The sequence below is a fragment of the Phasianus colchicus genome, chromosome 7 (genome assembly GCF_987193195.1).
Source record: "Phasianus colchicus chromosome 7, bPhaCol1.hap1.1, whole genome shotgun sequence".
In the NCBI taxonomy this organism is placed as follows: Eukaryota; Metazoa; Chordata; class Aves; order Galliformes; family Phasianidae; genus Phasianus; species Phasianus colchicus.
In genome coordinates this window covers 14,528,586-14,546,855 of record NC_143442.1, presented here as the reverse complement: position 1 = coordinate 14,546,855, position 18,270 = coordinate 14,528,586, and the positions used below count along the sequence as shown (strand labels likewise).

Genomic DNA, 18,270 nt, shown 5'->3' with positions numbered 1-18,270 from the left:
TGTGGGGGCTCGCATCCTCACACTGTCCTTCTCCACAGCAACGTGCAAGGGGACAGCCAGACGGGCATCTGCATCACCATCGAGCCGGGGCTGCTGCTCAAAGGCGATATCTTGGTAAGGAGCTCACCCCATCCCACAAGGGGAGCTTGGGATCAGTGGTCCTTGTGCCCTAAGGGCAGGCTGACAGCCTGGAGGCTCATTTAATCCCTGCTATCCCCACAGCTCAAGTGCTACCACAAGAAGTTCCGCAGCCCGACCCGTGATGTGATTTTCCGCGTGCAGTTCCACACTTGCGCTGTGCATGACTTGGACATTGTCTTTGGCAAGGAGGACCTGGATGAGGCATTCAGAGGTAACTGTGCTATCTGATGCAGCCTCTTCCTCCTTTCTCCCAGTTTTCCAATCCTGCAGCTCTGGTGCTGCTCTCAGTGTCTGGGAACTGTTGAGGTATGCAGCGCCCACTGACCAGAATGACTATCCCCCATCTGCCAGGCTGCGTGAGACTGGGCTTTCCTGCTGATCTAGTGAAGGGTTTGGTGGTGGGTAGCCCTTATCCCAATCCTGATCATGGTGGAGATGAACCAGGGCCATCCTGCTCTATGTGATGGGTGTGGTGCCAGGTGGGGAGAGATGACAGCATCCCAAAATGTGGATATCGTTGCCCAAGGATAATGCTTGAGCTGGCTGAGGCAGTCAGCTGGCTGGGTGGTGAGGTACTGGAACAGGTTGCCTGGACAAGTTTTGAATGCCCCATCCTTGGAGGTGTTCAAGGGTAGGTTGGATGGGGCCCTGGGCAACCTGGTCTAGTGGCTGGCAGCCAGCCTATGGTTGCGGGGGTTGGAAGTGGATGATCTTTAAGGTCCCCTCCAACCTAAGCCATTATGTGATTCTGCAAGGCAGGTGCCCTGTGCTTTGTGCAGGTTTGTTGTGCTTGTCCATGTGCTGTTGGGAGGACAGATGGTGATATCCTTTTGCTCTGCTCTCTCCGTGCTAGATGAACGCTTCCCTGAATATGGAAAGGTGGAGTTTGTGTTCTCCTACGGCCCTGAAAAGATCCAAGGTAAAGCCAGCGCAAGGAGGATCTGCACCCCAAAAAGTACAGCCCTAGGGCAATCCTTGCCCATAGAACCATAGAATCTTTAAGGTTGGAAAAGACCTGTAAGATCAGCCAGTCAAACTGTCCACCTATCACTAATGTTGCCTGCTAATTGTGTCACTTGGTATCATGTCTACCCTTTTGTTGAACACCTCCAGGGACGGTGCTCCACCACCTCCCTGGGCAGCCTGTTCCAATGCCCAACCACTCTTTCTAATAAGAAATTCTTCCTGAAATCTAACCTGAACCTCCTCTGGCACCACTAGAGGCCATGCCCTCTGGATCTATTGCTAGTTACCTTGGAAAAGAGGCTGACCATCCATCTCTCTATCCCAAGGCAATTCACCCACAACCCTCCTACCTTATCTCCCCTTTTTCCATCCCCTGTGCCATCACTTGGCCCCATCCCTCATGTGCCAGGTCTTTTTTCACCCCAATGGACTGTCCTTCGTCCTCCCAGGCATGGAGCACCTGGAGAACGGCCCCAGCGTCTCAGTGGACTACAACACATCCGACCCGCTCATCCGCTGGGACTCCTATGAGAACTTTAACATCCAGCGTGAGGACAGTGCTGAGGGGGCCTGGGCTGAGCCAACGCTGCCGGGGAAACATCTGGAGAAAGGTCAGAGCCGCGGGTGGCCAGCATGGCTACGGGATGTCACCGTACCTTGCGGAATGATGGTGCTGCTTTTTGTGGGGAGCGAGGCCAGGTTCCCTCCTCCACAGCCCTATTCCCTCCCTCGCTAGGTCTGGCTGCAGCAGGCTGGCATGGCAGCTGTAGGGCTGGGGCTGCCGGTGTCTGAGGCGGCAGTGCGAGGGGGTCCTTGTTTATGGTTGTTCTCGCCTTATTTGGTCAGAGAATTGCACGCCAACATTTTTGGCACACCAGGCGCAAGCAAGCGGCGGTGGTGGGGCGGGGGGGGGGTGGAGGTTGGCACGGGGCGGGGGGGGGGACACGGGACCAGCACCGGGGTGGGATCAACCGCCGCGCTGCTGCTTTGCCACTGCCGCTCCCTGACGCCCGGCGAAGGCTCCCGGAGGAGGCGGCAGCCTGGAGGTCAGGATCGGCTGCGAACCGGTGGGTTCCCCTTCTCGTTCTGGCTCTGTTTGGGGTGCATGCTGGGTGCAAAGAGGCTGCTGGGCTGGGGGGTGACCCCATGGTGGATAGCAGGGGATCTACCGGGGGTGGTGCCTGTTCTGGTGCTTGCCACCTGTCTGCTTATCTTCATGGGGGAAACAGATGCAGCGAGATCCTTGGTTGACTGAGCAAACATCCACATCTGGCTCTCTGGCCCAGCCAGGCTGTTCCACAACCTGCTCTGTTGGCTTTATCCATGTCCTCGTCTGGCCTGGGCTGCTCTGTGGTTATCAGTGAGAGTGGGGTGCACTGGGACCCCCCCGTTCCCATCCCACTGCATATCATTGGTTCCTGCGTAGTGGCTTGCAGCTCCGCCTGCCCTCCTCTCTCCTCCTCAAGGAGGCTTGGTGTCATTCTGGCTCTGTAATAAGTTCCCTCCATACTTACAGCAGCTAAGAAAGCTGAGGAAGGGGATGGCTGTTATTGGAGTTCAAGTCTCCCCTGTTCAGGGTGGATGAAGGATGTTCTGCTCTTCCTGGTGGAGTCAGATTGGGTCCAGGGAGCAGCTGGAGCACTGTGGGTTTTGCAGCTTGTTGGAGAGTTGCTGCAGAGAGATTTTTGGGGTACTGCACACTGGCAATGTAGATGGGGAGTGATTATTCCCTGGTTTTGTTAAGATCATTGCTAGCGGAGTGCTGGGGCTGGCACAGAGATGGTAGGGAGTTATCCCCAGGACCTGGATGTGTGGCTGTGGTAGTACAGAGCAGGCGGACAGAGGTTTCTGGCATGCTGGGGCAGCGTGAGGTTGTGCCGAAGGACCATGTGTGTCCCTGACCCAGTGGGTCCCATAACCACTGTCCCTTGGACCCACTTACTCCACTGAACCTGGTATCCATCCCTGCCTCCTTCTGTACAAGCCGTCTCCACTGCTGGAATGGGGACTGCTGAGGCTGGGCCAAGCCCAACATCTGTATGGGGCTTGCTAAATCCCCACCTGAGTAATGCTGCTGGCTGTGCTCGTGTGCCTATACTTCACTACCACCATGCCCGTGTCTGGGATGGCACAGTGGGGGTGTGAGTGGGCATGTTTATGGGGGGTGCCAGCCACTTGCATCAGCCCTGGCTGAAAAACATCCTGGGATGATGCTGGTGCCCTCCTGCCTCCTTAGCCCATGCAGGGAACAATTTGGGCATCAGTCCTGCACCTTTCCATGGTCACAAAGTCCCTGGATTCGGTCAGTGCCATAGGTTTGTCCCCACCATGGGGTCAGTGCCAGAGGTTTGTCTATATGGTGGCGTGGGTGGCATCTTGCTGGGCTCCTGCCTTGGGCCTGCTTGGACAGCTAGGGCATACGGAGCAGCAGGCGAGCCGAGCTGTGTGAAGGCAGGGAGCCAGATGGGGCAGGCTGGGGCTGTTAAAGCCATCGGTGGAACACTGAGGCTCTCCCCCCTGCGCCTGGCTCTGTCCCCTGGCTGGGCTCAGCAGGGAGGGAGCCGCTGGCTCTGCTCTCGCTTTCGCCAGCTGACTAAAGCTGAAGGAATCTGCTTCCCCCTCCCCATCCCGCCCATCTGCGCTGCTCTACGCTCCGGCCGCTGCGAGGTAAGGGCTCAGCGGGTGGGTTTTGGAGGGCACAGAGGGCTGGGGCTGGATCCAGGGGCAGTTTCTCCACTTTTCTTCTGGTTATTCCCCATGGGGTAATGGTGAAGTATCCGTGGGTTGGCTGGACGGTCGAGCTGGAACATGGGGGTTCACAGCAGGATGCAGGAGGGGTGCTCGGCAGGCAGTAAGAGCTCAGCCCCGTCTCTTTCCTCTTTAAACAGTCCTTAAACTGATGGAGTGTGTCTGGGGTGTCCTTGGTGTACCCAGAGCTGTGGAACCAGGGGTGAAAAATCAAAAGGTGGAAAAGCAAGCAAAAAAGGTGTGCAAGGATGCATGGTGCACGTCGGTGTTTGGGGAAACCAGGCTCTGACTTGAGGGCTTGGGTGCAAATGCTGCTCCCGTCGTCATTCGTGGAGGTATGAGAGATGTGCATTTTGGGGAGAGTAGAGAGAAGGTCAGGTTTGGCCAATGGGGCCATTGGAAGGGTTTCTGTGCCTTTTGAGCCGGGCACTTGTTTAAGAAGGAGGAACTAGCATCTCCAGCCAGAGCTTTGGGTCTGCCTCCTTAAAGCATGACGTGTGGCCCCAAAGGCCACCCCCCTCCTCCCACATGGAATGTGTCACTTTCTGGGGACAGGTGTGACGTGACGCCAGAGCTAGGCAGGGCTGGGGGGGCTCTTGAACTGGAGGGTCCTTGGGCTGGGGGCCTCCTGCAGTGGGCGATACTGTGGTGTGAAGAGAGTGGGCTGTATGTCTGGCTCTTTTTGAGGAATCTGTCCATATGTCTGCAACGCCGAAGAAATGGTTAATGCAGCGCTGCGCTGGCTGCCTCTGGAGGAAGTAGTTAATATTCATAACCAGGAGCTGTCTGTCCGGCTGTCCTCCCTGCCCTCCCTCCATGGCGGCTTGCCCCTCGCTGGGTTAAACAGGGCTGGGGCTCCAGCAGCCCCCAAACGCCTCCCCACTGCCTCTCCTCTGTGTGGTCTGGGCAGAGGGGAGGGAACCGGCACCTCCTCGCCTCCAGCCTCCTCTGTCCTTCCCTCCTTCATCCCGCCCTCTCTCCCTGCTGCTGCGCCAGGTCTGAGCCCTATGGTCCCCCTACTGTGTTTGGGGTGCCCCTAAATTGGCCCTGGAGACACAGCGTTACAGTGGGGAATAGCTCTGTGAGAGGGAAAGCAAAGCCGAAAGGACAAACGGCAGCCCAAAGCCAGCGCCGGCCATCAGCTCCTGTCCTGGACAGACGCGCAGAGCCAGCTGCAGGCGCCGCTCGAGCTGCCACTGTGCCAGGTCCCCTGGAAGGAGTGAAGGAAAGGGATTTTGCTGCCCGCTCCTTCTCTTCGTTCAGGATCTTTTCTTCTCTGTGCCTTTCGGTAAGTCCTGTGCTTGCTTTTCTTTGAGCTGGATGGACTGGGAGAGGAGAGGGCTAGAGGTATGGGGGTGGAATTCATGGCCGTGGTGACCCCTGGCTCAGAGGCTGGGGTTACTTCTTGCTATCGTATCTGGGCACGTGAAATAGACCAGAGCTGGGGAGAGGTGAGCTCTTCCCTGGTTTCTTCATCCCATGTGGTCCTGCCTGCTGGGGTGGTGGCAGCAGATGGGATGCTGCTGGGGACTGGTTTGGGGGAGATTTCTTAGTATCCCAGCCTTGTCCTCGACATGAGTGCAGGATTTGTGTGGGAGCATGGTGCTCCTGAGATAGGGTTCTGGGATCTTGGTTATGCATTCTTTACCACCCACTGGGCTGAGCCCCTCTCCTGATGTTACTTGCTGTGGGCTGGGTTTTCTCCCATTCTGAGTGAGGGGGGCTGCAGGAGAAAGACCCCCCAGGCTCTATGCCAGCCAGCCCTGAGCTATACCAGGAGCTGAGCTTGGGCAGACGCGCAACCCTCTGGGCTGGAGTTGTGCTGACCTTCAGGACGAAGCCTGACCTTGCCGGGAGCTGTGGCCACTTGCAAACAGAGAGTTGGATTCCTGCTGCTTTGGATATGGCAGTGTTGGCTGAGGCAGCCTGTACCCTCCTCTCTTGTTTGGTTCTGGGGCAGTTTATTTAATTTCTCATCACAGTATGGTCCTGGAGTGCTATGGAGAGGTGGCAGGGAGCAGCAGATATTTGCCTCTTGTCATCAGAGGCATGGGGTTGAGGACAGGGTGTGCAGTCTGGTGTGGGGCAGGGGGCATGGTCTTCCTCATTTGCCACTCCAGTGCCACTCTTGGGATGGAGGTCACCAAACTGCTGTGTCCTCATCAGGCTGAAGGGTGCACAGCAGGTGGGACAGGCACTTACGGTGAGCTGTGCCCCTTGCAGACCCTGCTTTCGAGATGTTTCGCCCAGCAGTGGGGCGGTTCCCAGCCTACGGACTAATTAAAGCCTTTCCCATCTATTTTTTTCCCTTGGAGCCACGTGCTTCCATTTATATTTATTTATTCCCTTTTCCTCTCTATTCTCTTGCCCTATTTATCCCAGCCCCCTTCGGCTCTTGCCCTATTTCTTGGGACTGGCCAGCACCCGTCACTGCCATCAGACAAGGGCTGGGCGATGTCCCAGCTCTAAGCGATGTCTCAGTCTCTCCGGTGTTAACGCTGCCCCTGGACACGATACTTTTTCCTTTCTTCCTCCACTGGAAGGGATTCCCTCCCTCTTTCTCCCTTTCCCTGCTGTGAGTCAAATGCTGCCGGTTCCTGGCTGCATGAAGATGTGTGAAAATTCTCATCCCTCCACACTGCATGCCCAAGAGGGACTCTGCTGTCCCTGCTGCATCACCCCACCTTTGAGGCCAGGGGGATATTTGGGGCTCAGCTGCCTTCCTGGGTTGCCAACGGGGACGTGAAAGTGGAAAACTGATGCTGAGAGCGCTTTTCTTGGGGTTGAAACAGGCTGGCTGGGTAGGTTGTGTGCTGGGCATTGTGCATGGTGAGGAGGGGTCATGGCATGGGATGAGTGCGTCCCCATGGGCAGACAGGGATTGGCTGACACGGCCCTGTGCTCCAGCTCAGGACTGGCTTTCGGAAGTGTTTTGCTCACAGATAGGAGTGCTCTGATTTCACACTATCGCATTAGGGCTGTCTTCCGCTCCTGAGTCAGCCGCTTGGCCCCCAGCCAGCGAAGAGTCATTTTTTCCTCCAAAAGAAAGTGTTTAATGCTGCTCACAGCCCCTTCCAGGAAACCTTGTCGGGGAGCTGGAAAAACAAGAGTCTGTAGCCCAGCCGGTGCTGTGCGTGCTGCTGGGGGGAGACAGCCATGGTGAAAGGGGGCTGTACTCAGTGCCACCGTGGTGGCCAGGGTCTCGCTGCATCCCTAAGGATTGGGTGACTCATTGGGATGTGGTGGTAGTGGTGGGATCTGGGGGGCTTGGGGTGGGGTATGAGACCAGTGGTGACATTGCTGTAATGTGGTTTTGAGTTGTGCGGTGTCTTGTGCTTCCCCACGGAGGAGTTGCTATGTGCTCGGGGTTGAGAAGAAATACTGCTTGTGTGGGAGCTTCTGGCCACTGGAGTAGGCCTGGAGCAGATCCACCCGCCCTGAAAGAGGAAGGGAAAAAACTGAAAGGGTGGGAGCCTTGCTGTAGCCAGGGAAGAAAATGTCAAGGATGGGTGGCTGGTCTGGATCCGTGCATGGTCTGTGAGGAGAGTGGGAGGAAAGAGGAGGCAGGAGGGGGCAGATGGGTGTTCGGTCCCTCTGTCTTCCATGCCAGACTGAGTACGTCTCCTCCTTGCCTCGCCTCCTGTGGTCTGTGTGCATGCATTGCCCCCATGGTCCCCGTTTGCCCTCCAGTGCCCCAGTGCGTCCCTTTGGGTGGAGCCGTTAAGCGATGTCCAATGGTATCAGCAGCCCCAGCCCTCCCCACCGGTGGGGCCGGGAGGAGAACAGCCACGGACTTTGCACGGAGCCGGGGGGCTGTTTGCTGGATGTCGGCGGAGCATGCGGTGCTTGCAGGGCAGGGAAGGACGGCGCGGAGCCACGGGGTGCGGGGAGGGGGCCTGGCACCGGTGTCTGTGCATGGCGGCGCCCGCGGGACCGCGCCAGGTGCGGAGGAGACGGCCATGCTGGTAGTTAAGCACTCTGGCGGCACGGAAGAGATCGAAACCACCGGCTAATGGGACCCATTAGCTACGTGCGGAGAGCCAGCCATTGATCTGGGGTCTCGTGTTCGTTTCTCCCCTTGCAGAGGTTGGGCACACGCAAGGGCCCCTGGACGGGAGCCTCTACGCTAAAGTGAAGAAGAAAGACTCCCTGCACGGCAGCATCGGCGCTGTCAACACCGCCCGCCTCCCCCTCTCAGCAGCCCCCAACCACGTTGAGCACACACTGTCGGTGAGCAGCGACTCGGGCAACTCCACTGCCTCCACCAAGACCGACCGGACGGATGAGCCAGGGGCTCCCGGGGCACCCGGTGGCCACGCGGTGCTGAGCCCTGAGGAGAAGCGGGAGCTGGACCGTCTCCTGGTCGGCTTTGGCTTGGAGAGCGCGGCACCCATGCACAACCACGCACCGGGCCCCGCACCTGCCCGCCTGCCCGCCGGGTCGGGCCGCCACGTAGTTCCAGCCCAGGTGCACGTCAATGGTGCTGGCACACCACTGCTGGCCGAGCGGGAGACGGACATCTTGGATGATGAACTGCCCAACCAGGATGGGCACAGTGTGGGCAGCCTGGGCACGCTCTCGTCCTTAGATGGCACCACCACTGCCAGCGAGGCTGGCTTCCACGAGGCGCCACGTGTGGGCAGCCTCTCTTCGCTGCCCAACGGCCCGGCTAGCTACAATGGGGCTGAGAAGATGCTGAAAGAAGGGCTTTATGAGGCTGAGCCTCTCTCCAACGGTGCCTACCCCTACAGCAACCAGAATACCCTGATGGGCCACCACCTCCGTGACCCGCTGGCTCACTTACGGCCCTCAGCATCCACGCAGGAGCACCTGGCTGGGTACCCGCAGCGGCAGCCAGCTTCAGCTTCACCGGCCTGGCTCCAGCCTCCGGTGCCACAGCCCTACCTGTACGGTTATGACTTACCCAGTGCCCACCGCTCTCAGTCCTTCCCGGCTGTGGGGACAGCCAAGTACGAAGCGAACCCGGCATTACCGCAGGCTCCGGCTCGCAGTACCAGCAGTCGGGAGGCTGTGCAGCGGGGCCTGAATTCCTGGCAGCAGCAGGGCGGCAGCCGACCACCATCCCAGCTTCATGATGGTGGGTTGGAGAGCCACAGCCCCAGCCTGTCCAGCTGCAGCCCCCAGCCCAGTCCGCTGCAGCCCATGCCCCCGCACAGCCACAGCATGCCCGAGTTCCCCCGGGCTCCATCGCGCCGGGAAATTGAGCAGTCCATTGAAGCACTTGATGTCCTGATGCTGGACCTTGCACCCTCCGTCCATAAGTCACAGAGTGTCCCCTCCGCAGCCGCCCGCCAGGACAAGCCGGCTGCCATGCTCTCCTCATTATCTGCACAGCCACTCAGTGGTCACTATGCTCAGCCAGCCCCACAGGTGGTTCAGCCCAGGTCCTTTGGCACCTCTATAGGCACTGATCCCTTGGCCAAAGCCTACTCTCCTGGTCCACTGGTTCCTGCGGCTCGAAGTACTGCGGAACCAGACTACACTGTGCATGAGTACCGGGAAACCTATACTCCCTATAGCTACCAGCCAGTGCCAGAGCCTCGGAGCTATGGCAGTGCACCAGCGAGCATCCTCCCACTCAGCGCCTCGTACAGCCCTGCAGGGTCTCAGCAGCTTCTCGTCTCTTCCCCACCATCCCCCACTGCACCAGCACAAAGCCAGCTGCCCCACAAGGGACTGGAGAGCTATGAAGACCTGTCGAGATCGGGAGAAGAGCCTTTGAATCTGGAAGGGCTGGTGGCCCACAGGGTGGCAGGTAGGATGCTTTGATTCCTTGGGGGGACAGGGAGGGGACGTGCGTCCCGAGCAGCTGCAGCCCGCAAGGGTGGTGTGGGGATGAGCTTGGTGTTGGCACCTTGCATGGTGGCAGTGAGGATGGGGGATGATGACTCCTCATCTGTGCTGGATCAAAGCCTGGGACTGAGCCAGCACAGATCCTGGGAAGGGGGCAGCCTCTTCTGCTTGCTGAGCGCCCACTGGCACAGCTCACCATCTCAGGGTTGCCATGAGGCTCTCAGCTTTGTGATGGAGCAGGAAGGGGCAACAGCATCTGGGAGACTGCTCTGATTGCCTGCCTGCCCTCGTCTCTAGCTCTGGGGGTTTTGAGGACACAGAGGGTCCCACCCAACCCAAGAGCTGCCACAGCACTAGTTCCCTCACTTCTGCTGCTCAAGTGAGCAGTTATTTCATTGCGGAGCGACATTTGGGAAAGTTTGGGGATGCGTCCAGGCTTGGGGCCAGCTCGTGATGCTGGGGCTTGGCAGCTCCGTCCGTTCCAGCACTGCGCTCAGTCCAGAAACTCGCCTGGTATTGAAGGGAGGGGGAAGAGGGCTTGGCTGGAAAAATCCAACAGTGGCAACCCATCCAGCACTGGGGCTGAGTCACCACTGCCCCAGGGTGGGGGGCAGCACTGTGGGGCAGAACAGGGATGAAGTTTGCATCCATTCAAACCCTATCTTGAGAGTTCAAGATTCACAGAGCTATTCAGGGAGCCAGGGCTTTAAACAAACCCAAGGGTATGGAGATGCCCAAACTTCACTGTACATCTTGGCTGAATGTTTTAATAAGATCCCCCCTGAAATCCACTGAGCAGCTATGAGTAGGGGAAGAAGTAGAATGGAAAAGAGGAGAGCCCTAAGAGGAGGAGGAATAGTGTTTGGGGTGGGTGGGAAATGGTTGTCTGGCATCTATTGGAAATCCTGCACCAGAGCAGGGGGTCAGGGCAGGGTCCTGGGTACTGGGCTGGGCTCAGTCCCACCTCAGTGACCCATGGAGGAGAGACGAATGGGGACGGCCCCAGCCTGTGTCCACCTGTCCCCAGTCTGGCTGTCTGTGCCAGTGGGGACAGAGCGGGCGGGCTGACCCCTGGCCAGGAACGAAGTGTCCCCAAGCCAGCGCTGGGCCTGGGAGGGGACGCTGTTGGAAGTCAGGCACGGATGGGTTTGTTTACATTCTCTGCTGCTATAAATTGCCTGTGTGTCCTGGCGCAGTGACGAGGAGCATCTCGCACCTCCTCCATCCCCAGCACCCCAGTTCTGCTGTGCTTCAAGTCCCCGTCCTCTATCCTTTCATCTCATGATGGATGGGCCCTGTATGGTGCCATCCTCAAGGGGATGGTGTCAGGGCTTCAATGGCATTGCACAAGGCCGTGTGTGGCTGGGAGCCACAGCGTTCCCAGTTGGTGTACAAGCAGCCCCTGGAGCTATAGGGGAGGGGTGAAGTGAAGCAATGTTCCTGGCAGTTTGGGTGATGTGAGGGCAGTTCCAAGTAGGGCTTAAGCTCCCTTGGACCCCAGGCGACCTCAGGCTCATTCGTGGAGCCCGACTAATCATCTCTTGTTTTCTCTCTCTCTGTCTCCCTGTTGTATCTCGTGACATATGTCCTGTCTGCCCCTTCCTTTCCCCATGGGGTCTGTGTGTGTCCCTGTGACCTCCCACACACCTTGCACCCTGTCATGGTATGCTGGCAGAGTACAACGCCAAGCTCAGGGACCTCAACAAGAGCACCAAAGCCCCCCGTCCTCCTCTGAACCAGCAACGGTCCTTCTCCTCCTCCGGTTTGTTCATTCCACCTCCCTCCTTCCTCCTTCTCAAGACTTCTTTCTCCTTTCTTCCTCCTTCCTTCCTTCTTCCTTTTTCTCCTTTCCTTTTCCTACTCCTCTTTCCTTCTCATTCCTGTCTCCTCTTTTGTTCCCTCTCTTTCCTCTTTTCCTTTCTTCCCTCTCTCTTCCCCCTCCTTGCCTGCATGCCGAGTGCTCTGTGTGTTGCATGAACATGGGATGGATGGAGGGGAAGCCCCACAGGAGGATGGAAGAGGTCTGAGCCTACCAAGCCCGTGGCACAGGGGGACGTGGCTGAATCAGTCCTGAGGTTGTCCCCAATGGGGCTGGGCTCTGGCCTGTGGTGTTGATGTGAATCCCTTTGGGATGGACTGGAAAGTTGAAGGCAAGGTTGAATGCTGGAGCGTGCTGCTCGCAGTAGGGACGTTGCATCAGTGCTGTGGTGCTTTTTGGGGTGAAACATTGATGCCACATTGATGAAGCACTCTAGGATGGAGGAGAGCAGTAGATATGTCTGTGACCAGAGGGATGGAAAAATTTGGGTCTTGTGGTGAGCACTGCAGGGCAGAGTTTGCTGCTGTTCTCCATGCTGAAAGGGAACAAGTTTTTTACCTCTGTCTGCTCCTGGGAGTGACATCATCCTAGGGAACGGACAGCAGTATGGGCACAGAGTGGGGGCAAGATGCTGTATTCCCCATTTTTGGACACTCTGGATGTGCCGTGATAAGGCATGCTGCTCCTGCAGGGGGACAAGGCGTCCTTGGGGAGCTGCTGTGTGGCCAAGCAGGGCTGCACATCTGCCGAGGGGGCATGGCTTTGCGGGAAAGGAGGGTTTATTTTTCAAGCATAGTTTCCAGTACATAAATCACCCAGGGGTCGGGAGGCTGTGCGCAGAGCCTGGGTTTCCTCCAGGCTTCGCTCGGAGCAGCCTGTGAAGTTTCCCACTCCCGACTCCTGAACAATGAGTCCCTTTTTTCCCCTCCTCCCTCCCCTCCCTGCCGTCCCCGTCTGTTTTCCATTTCTGGGGAGTGGAGCAGCAAAAAGCCTGTGAGCTGCTGGGCATCTGAGCGCTGAAAAGCAGCCTGACCTTGGGACCGGCCCCACATTCCCCTCTCCATCCCCATGCAGCAGTTCAGGGTTGGGACACCCCAGTGCAGCAGTGCTGGGGGACAGCCTTGGAGCACAAGGTGCCCAAAGCAAGCCAAGGCAGGCGAGTGCAACTGGAGGAGCCCAAGGAGCCAGACAGAAGGTTTGGGGTGTCCTGGTGCGATGCTTCCCCTGCAGTACAGCATCCCGGAGACCCCCCCATGGGCTCTGAGCCGCCGGCCCCCGAGCACCTGCAGAAGGGATTGAGGAGTTGTGTTTCAAAGCCGCTCCGAGTGGAATTTTCCAGGCCGCCTCCGCGGCTCGAGCCAGCCCCGTTGGCTCGCGTCCCCCGCCTCTCAGCCGGGCCGCTGCTCCCCAGAGCGTTGATTTTATTGTTGCTGCCATTAACTGCACTGATTAGTTCGAAATGCACCCGGCCACCTCCCTCCCTCCCTCCCTCGCTGCCGGAGGAGCCGGGGGCTGCGGCAGTGCGCTAAGCGAGTGCAGGGGTGGACGGGAGGAGAGGTCAGCGGGCGCGAGTCGCGGAGCGCTGATGAGCAGGAGGAGCAGCTGATGGCCGCCTGCACTCCGCCAGCCCGTGGGAAAGGAGTTGGTGTTGGAGAAGTGCATTTCCTGGAGCGTTCTGCTGGCCTCTTGTTTTTCAGTTGTCGTCTTTTTTTTTTCTTTTTTACTTTTTACTTTTTTTTTTTTTCCCGTCCCTTTTTCTCTCTTTACCCTCCTGCAATGCCTCTTTCAGCAGGGCGCATGGGAGGAGTAGAGGGGACAGCGCTGTCACCTTTGCCAGTCCCTGTGTCACCTTGTCACCTCAGCAGCGTGTCTGAGGTTGGGGATCTCCTTGCTGCTATGCAGGCCCCCAGGACAGTCCCCAGAGGGGCTATGAGCTGTGCTGTGCATGGCCCCCACTGAGCCCTCTGCACCAAACTCAGCACCACAGCCACCCTGGGCACTGCTTTGTTGGAGAAGCTTCATTGCTGGGCTGGGTGGAGTGAAGGTTGTGTTTGGGCCTTGCCACATCCCTCACCCCCTCGTGAAGCTCCTTTGTCCCCATTCCTGGTTCTTTCTCCCAGCCCACTGAGATCACTGGTGTGAACTAACCAGCCTTAGGCAGCCAGGACCTTATGTGCTACACTGAGCTCTGGCTTGCTTGCAGAATGCTCTGTGGAGCTCACACCTCACACACCTGATGCTAGGGAATGCTATGGACTCAGCTCAGGACTCACAGTGCTTGGTTGGGATAATGCAGTGAACTAGCCACAGCCTTGGCTTGCTTTTTCTCTTTGCCCCTTTGCTGCTGCTGCTGAGCAGATCTGATCTGGCTCAAAACTAGCTCCGCTGCCATGGGATGGGAGCAGCTGAGTGCTGAAGCTGCCGTCCCTGCTGGGCAGAGCCCCTTCTCCAAACCATCCTTGGATCAGCCATGGAGCATCTCCCAGCCCTATCCCAGCTGGCATCTCCTCACCCCTCTCCCGTGCCTTGTGCTTGCCTGTAGGGGTGCAGTCCCGGGAGAAGTCCCCAGAGGAGAGCACTGTCTCTGCCCGAAGGCGAACCCCCAGTGACAGCCACTATGAGAAGAGCTCGCCGGAGCCCAGTTCTCCCCGCAGTCCTACCATCCTCTCGCCCGAGGTGGTCAGCACCATCGCGGCCAACCCCGGAGGGAGGCCCAAGGAGGTGCGCTGGGTACTGGTGCTGGGGGGTGTGGGTGGGGAGAGGAAAGGCTGGGAGGCAGCGTTCTGGAGGATTGGGGGTTTAATGATGCATTTTTGGTGAGGAGGTGAAAACTTTCCATCTGGAGGTTTGTGCCCATTGCACAGATGGGACCAACCCTTTCTCCTGCTCTCCCCCCAGCCTCACCTCCACAGCTACAAGGAAGCCTTCGAGGAGATGGAGAGTGCCTCCCCCAGCAGCCCGACCTCCGGCGGTGGTGAGATTTCTCCCCCAACCCCAGCCTTCCCTGTCTCGCCACAAACCCCTTACTCCGACTCCCGTAAGTGCCGCGGCTCCGGGAGGTGGAAGGGCTCGGTGGGTGGCTTTCATCAAACCAGAAATTTGCCAAGGGTCAGACAGCTCCGGGCTCCATACACCCACTGCCACGATTATCGCTCACTCCTCTTTTCCTTCCTCCTCCTCCTCCTCTCTCTTCCACATCCCACCATCTGCATCCCACTCTTGGCACCGTCCTGTTGGCTTTTCCCCATCCTCCACTCACTGGGGTGTTTCTGCAGAAGGGATGAGGAGGGGGGCAGGGTCAGAGAGATGGCACCATCCCATTCCTGCAGCTCCCCATCTTTTCTACCAGCATGGCACAAAAGCTACAGAGCATTAAGGGGACAGTAGGGAATGTAGGGTCAGGGGCTCAGGGTAGACTCTTGCACACTGTCCCACTTCCCACTCACTGTTTTTAGGGCAGGAATGGCATAGGTCTGCAAAGAGTGTTGCATGTGTTCTGTCTCTGCTTCTCTGGCTCCTTTCTGACTAACCCCAGCTGTGCAGTTGTGGTGGGTTTGTGGGGACCGGGTTTGTGTGACCGGCTCTGGTGATGACCCCCTGTGCAATGGAGCAGCTGGTCAACTGGGAAACCCATCGAAAAGATGGTAACCTCTCTGCCCTCCCAAAATAACCTTCTGTAGGCTGACCACAGAAGGATGCTTTAGGGCTGGCAGTCAGTCTGTGTCCTGGTCCTACTCGGCAACGCTGATGCCCTTTGCAGATCAGGCTGCTTTCCCCACGCTGCTGCTGTCTGTCCACTGATGTTCCTGTTTCATGGGATGCAGTGATCAGAGTGTGGGAATGTCCCCGGGGCATTTGGCAACTCAGAAATGGCCTCGTTGTTCCTCGGACCCAGCAGGCCCTTGGCAGAGGGACAGTGACTCATTTTGGGGGATGAGTCACTCGAAGAGGTGACAGAACAGCCTGGCAAAGGAGGTGGCCAGAGGCAGGATTTCTTGTCCAGTGAAAGTCAAGGAGGAAGTTTGAAGCTCAAGCTCTCAGGCTGCACTAGAGTTTCACTAGGGGTGATGCAGGAACTGTTCCTCTCCACGAGAACACTGCTGTCCCTGGCCCTGGGGAGAACCCCATAGTTTGTCTGCCAGCATTGACAAAGAACCAGACTGGGGGAAATCAGTTTTTGGGAAATCAGCCACCTGCCAAAACTAGGTTTCCCAGTGACTTGGCTGCTCCAGACTGAGGCTGCTCTGAGATGTGGCCTCAGGGGAGGGGGTTGCCTTTCCTACCACCCACCGCCTCCTGGCATCCCTGCTGCAAGTTGGGATGTTCAAATGCTGAAGAAGCTTCAAGGTGAATGCTGGGGAGAGTGAGCAAGCTGGGATGTTGGCAGGGTTGGTGGAATGCAGCACTGAGGAGATGAGGCAGATCTGTGGGGTAAGAGGGGATAGGATGCACAACCATACCCCATTAATCCCAACCATCCTGCGCTGCTGGTGCAGGCATAGCCATCGCCGTGCATACATAGGCAGCTCCCACTGGTATGTATGTATGAGCTTGGTGGGTGCAGAGCTTCTACGTGCATTAGATACCCTTGGGGAATGAGCTCTGTACAAACATAATCACCTGCCTGTCGAGCTGTTTTGTGGGTAATAGATGTATTACCAGTCCTAGATCGATGGGGTGTACTGGGACATCCAAGTGTAGGGGGGAGCAGAGGGGTGGATTGAATGGGAGGGCTGAGGAGGGGGAATGGGATGATGATGGAGGTTTCGTGCCTATGGTGGGACAAAATTGAGAGATGGGGGCTGGGCCTGCCCTGTTGGGAATTGCCCCCCTTTTGTGTCCTGCCATTCCACAAATGGGACAGACTGCTTGTGTGCACTCTGTCCTTTGTGTGTCTTCATGTGGTGATGCTGTTCCAAACTTGGGCATCCCCTCTTTCTGGCAGTCCTGAGCTCAGCCAGTGGGTGGGATGGGGCTTACCTCCCGGGCAGCACTAGCTCCAGACTTTTGGAAGCTTCCCCTCTTATCCTGCCCTTAATGCTGTTGTTTCCCCCCACCCCGGTGCTGACAGTGCGCTCTCCACCTGGCCTGGCCAAGACCCCTCTCTCAGCACTGGGGCTGAAACCCCATAACCCAGCCGACATCCTGCTGCACCCAGTGGGAGGTGAGTGCAGCGTGGGGACTGCGGGTGGCTTTCCTTGGGGGACATCTGTGAGGACACCTCTTGGGTGGAGGCTCCATCAGATGCAGAAGGCACTTCCTCCTCTGTGCTTGGGCCAGGCCATTGTGGGGACCTTCCCATAGGGATATGGGTATGCAGGCTTCTGGACGTCATTTCTGAAATGGCCAGGCTGGATGCTAGAGATATATGGGGTTGGGAAGGTGTGGGGCTCTCCTCTGCCTTCTGTGTGCTCCTGTTGCAAAGCAGTGCTGCTTAACTCAGATTTCTCTCTCTCTCCGTCTCACTCCTCCCTTTTTCCACCTCTGCCCTGCTCCCATCACTTCCCTCCATCTCTCAGAGCTAGAAGGGGAGGCGGGAGCTGACTCTGAAGAAGGTAAGAAAGGCTTTTTTCTTCCCTGGCTCTCTCTCCTGTGAGTGCTCATCACTCAGAGCACCGAGGATGCCGTGGTCTGGCCCTGGGGTCCTCAATGCCTGGGTGCCCCCCAACGATGGTGAGGCTCTGGGGTGGCACATGGCCTCGGGACAGAGCGCCTTGCATTACCCAAGTGCCGCCTGCAGTTGTTGGGTGGTTTTACTTTCTTCTTTAATGAAACTTTGGGCCCTCAGGGCCAGAATAGGGAACGATTTGTTCCAGATCCTTCCCAGGGAGGGGACGTCTCCTCTCGGTGTGTTTGCTGCACTTCCTGCGGCTCTGTCAGCATTTCTCCCTGGGAGTTCCTCAAAATGCAAATAAACCCAACCTGCATGTTGTGTAATGCTGGAGAAAGTGTTTGCTTCAGGAAAACAACACAAATATTCCAGTCCCAGGGCTGATTTCTCAGTGATAGCTTCTTGGATATACCAGAGGAAGAAGAGCTGGGACAAATCCCAGCTTTTTCCTCCTGTGCTGTGTCTCCCAGCCCGTTCCTTCCCACTCTCTGAAGCTCTGCTTTTCCGTTGCTTGGTTCTCAACCCACTTTGTGTGTTGGTGGCTAGCCCAAAGCATGGGTGTCCTTGTGGCTGTGCAAGTGGCCACTGCCAACCTCTTGCTTTACTTCTGTCCTGCAACCTCTTGGATAATGTGATGGTGTCTGTGGGCTGAATCTGGTGTTTTGGCTTTGGGTAGGTTATGGGAAATGTGGAGATGACAGTTTGAGGACACAGGGACAACCAACAAGATAGAGAGGGCTTGGATGGTGACATTGCTCTGGGCTGGTTGGGAAAGGAGATGTAATTTTGGGTGCTAAAAGAACAGTGTGGTTCACCCTGCGGCATTGTGGCTTGGATGGGGGAGGTTGGACGTGGTCTGGGGAGGATATAGCCTCCACCAGCAGCTCCCCTGAGCCCAGGACACCCTCAGCACGCTGCTCTGTGGGGTTTCCATCCCACTGGGACCAGGGGGATGTGCTCAGCCCCTCCTCATCCCCTTAATGGGCAGTGCTGGAGCATAGGGCTGCCTGCACCCTCCGGAAAGGCTTTAGGACAGGCTTTGGGCACAAGGTTGGGTGTTTCACAGCCCTGATTGGGATTCCCAAATCACTACTCACCCCCTGGATGACACATGGCTTCTCTCTTCCCCTGCTGTCTTCCCATCTCTGCAGCCTCTTCCGAGAAAGCACCA

The 18,270-nt window shown here is 57.5% G+C and overlaps 1 protein-coding gene across 21 annotated transcripts in view; it reads left to right on the top strand.

Annotated features, from left to right (window-relative positions):
- The window catches only part of TNS1 (tensin 1), a 53,778-nt gene that overhangs the window by 24,337 nt on the left and 11,171 nt on the right, over window positions 1–18,270 (top strand). For 9 of the 21 annotated variants that reach the window (XM_090143758.1, XM_090143755.1, XM_090143754.1 and 6 more), the window contains 10 exons: window positions 39–114; window positions 223–352; window positions 995–1,060; window positions 1,557–1,718; window positions 7,940–9,631; window positions 11,345–11,431; window positions 14,031–14,209; window positions 14,387–14,525; window positions 16,560–16,652; window positions 17,008–17,043. In XM_090143758.1, the coding sequence (XP_089999884.1) occupies window positions 39–114; window positions 223–352; window positions 995–1,060; window positions 1,557–1,718; window positions 7,940–9,631; window positions 11,345–11,431; window positions 14,031–14,209; window positions 14,387–14,525; window positions 16,560–16,652; window positions 17,008–17,043 (2,660 nt within the window). The remainder of the gene's footprint in view (window positions 1–38; window positions 115–222; window positions 353–994; window positions 1,061–1,556; window positions 1,719–7,939; window positions 9,632–11,344; window positions 11,432–14,030; window positions 14,210–14,386; window positions 14,526–16,559; window positions 16,653–17,007; window positions 17,044–18,270) is intronic. The other 12 variants (XM_090143759.1, XM_090143763.1, XM_031590534.2 and 9 more) reach the window with 9 other exon arrangements.